The 473-nt window shown below is 68.1% G+C and overlaps 1 protein-coding gene across 1 annotated transcript in view; it reads left to right on the top strand.

The window, feature by feature from the left end:
• Positions 1-473, top strand: part of STAP2 (signal transducing adaptor family member 2) — a 21,307-nt gene that overhangs the window by 16,729 nt on the left and 4,105 nt on the right. Inside the window, exon 4 of the mRNA XM_011943612.1 lies at positions 65-315. Within this exon, the coding sequence (XP_011799002.1) occupies positions 65-315 (251 nt within the window). The remainder of the gene's footprint in view (positions 1-64; positions 316-473) is intronic.

The following is a 473-nucleotide window of genomic DNA, read 5'->3' as shown; positions in this document are numbered from 1 at the left end:
CTAGGAGCCTGGAAGGCCAGACTGTGCCTCCGTGGAAGGGGCCTGGGTCTAAAAAGCAGGGCAGGGTCTCCTGGGCCTAGCGAATGGGGACGGGGCTGGGTCTCAGAGGAGGCGGGGTTTACGTGCGGAAGAGCGGACTTGGTCTCCAGGGTCCCAAGTGGGTGACGCGGCCCTCCACAGGTGCTTCCTGAAGGTGAGCCGGCTGGAGGCACAACTGCTCCTGGAGCGCTATCCCGAGTGCGGGAACCTGCTGCTGCGGCCCAGCGGGGACGGTGCTGACAGCGTGTCGGTCACCACGCGGCAGATGCACAATGGGTGCGCATGCGCGTCTCGGGAGCCCTGGGTGGGGAGGAGGGTGGGCGCGGGGGCGTGGTCAGAAGCAGGGGCGGAGCCCTGCCGGCTAGTGGGTAGGCCTGGGAACAGAGCCAGAGCTGAGAAGGGCGAGCTGGGGGCGGAGTCAGAGCTGAGCTGGG

The sequence above is a fragment of the Colobus angolensis genome, unplaced genomic scaffold, assembly GCF_000951035.1.
Source record: "Colobus angolensis palliatus isolate OR3802 unplaced genomic scaffold, Cang.pa_1.0 Scaffold22, whole genome shotgun sequence".
Classification (NCBI taxonomy): Eukaryota; Metazoa; Chordata; class Mammalia; order Primates; family Cercopithecidae; genus Colobus; species Colobus angolensis.
This window is presented reverse-complemented; position numbering and strand designations above follow the sequence as displayed.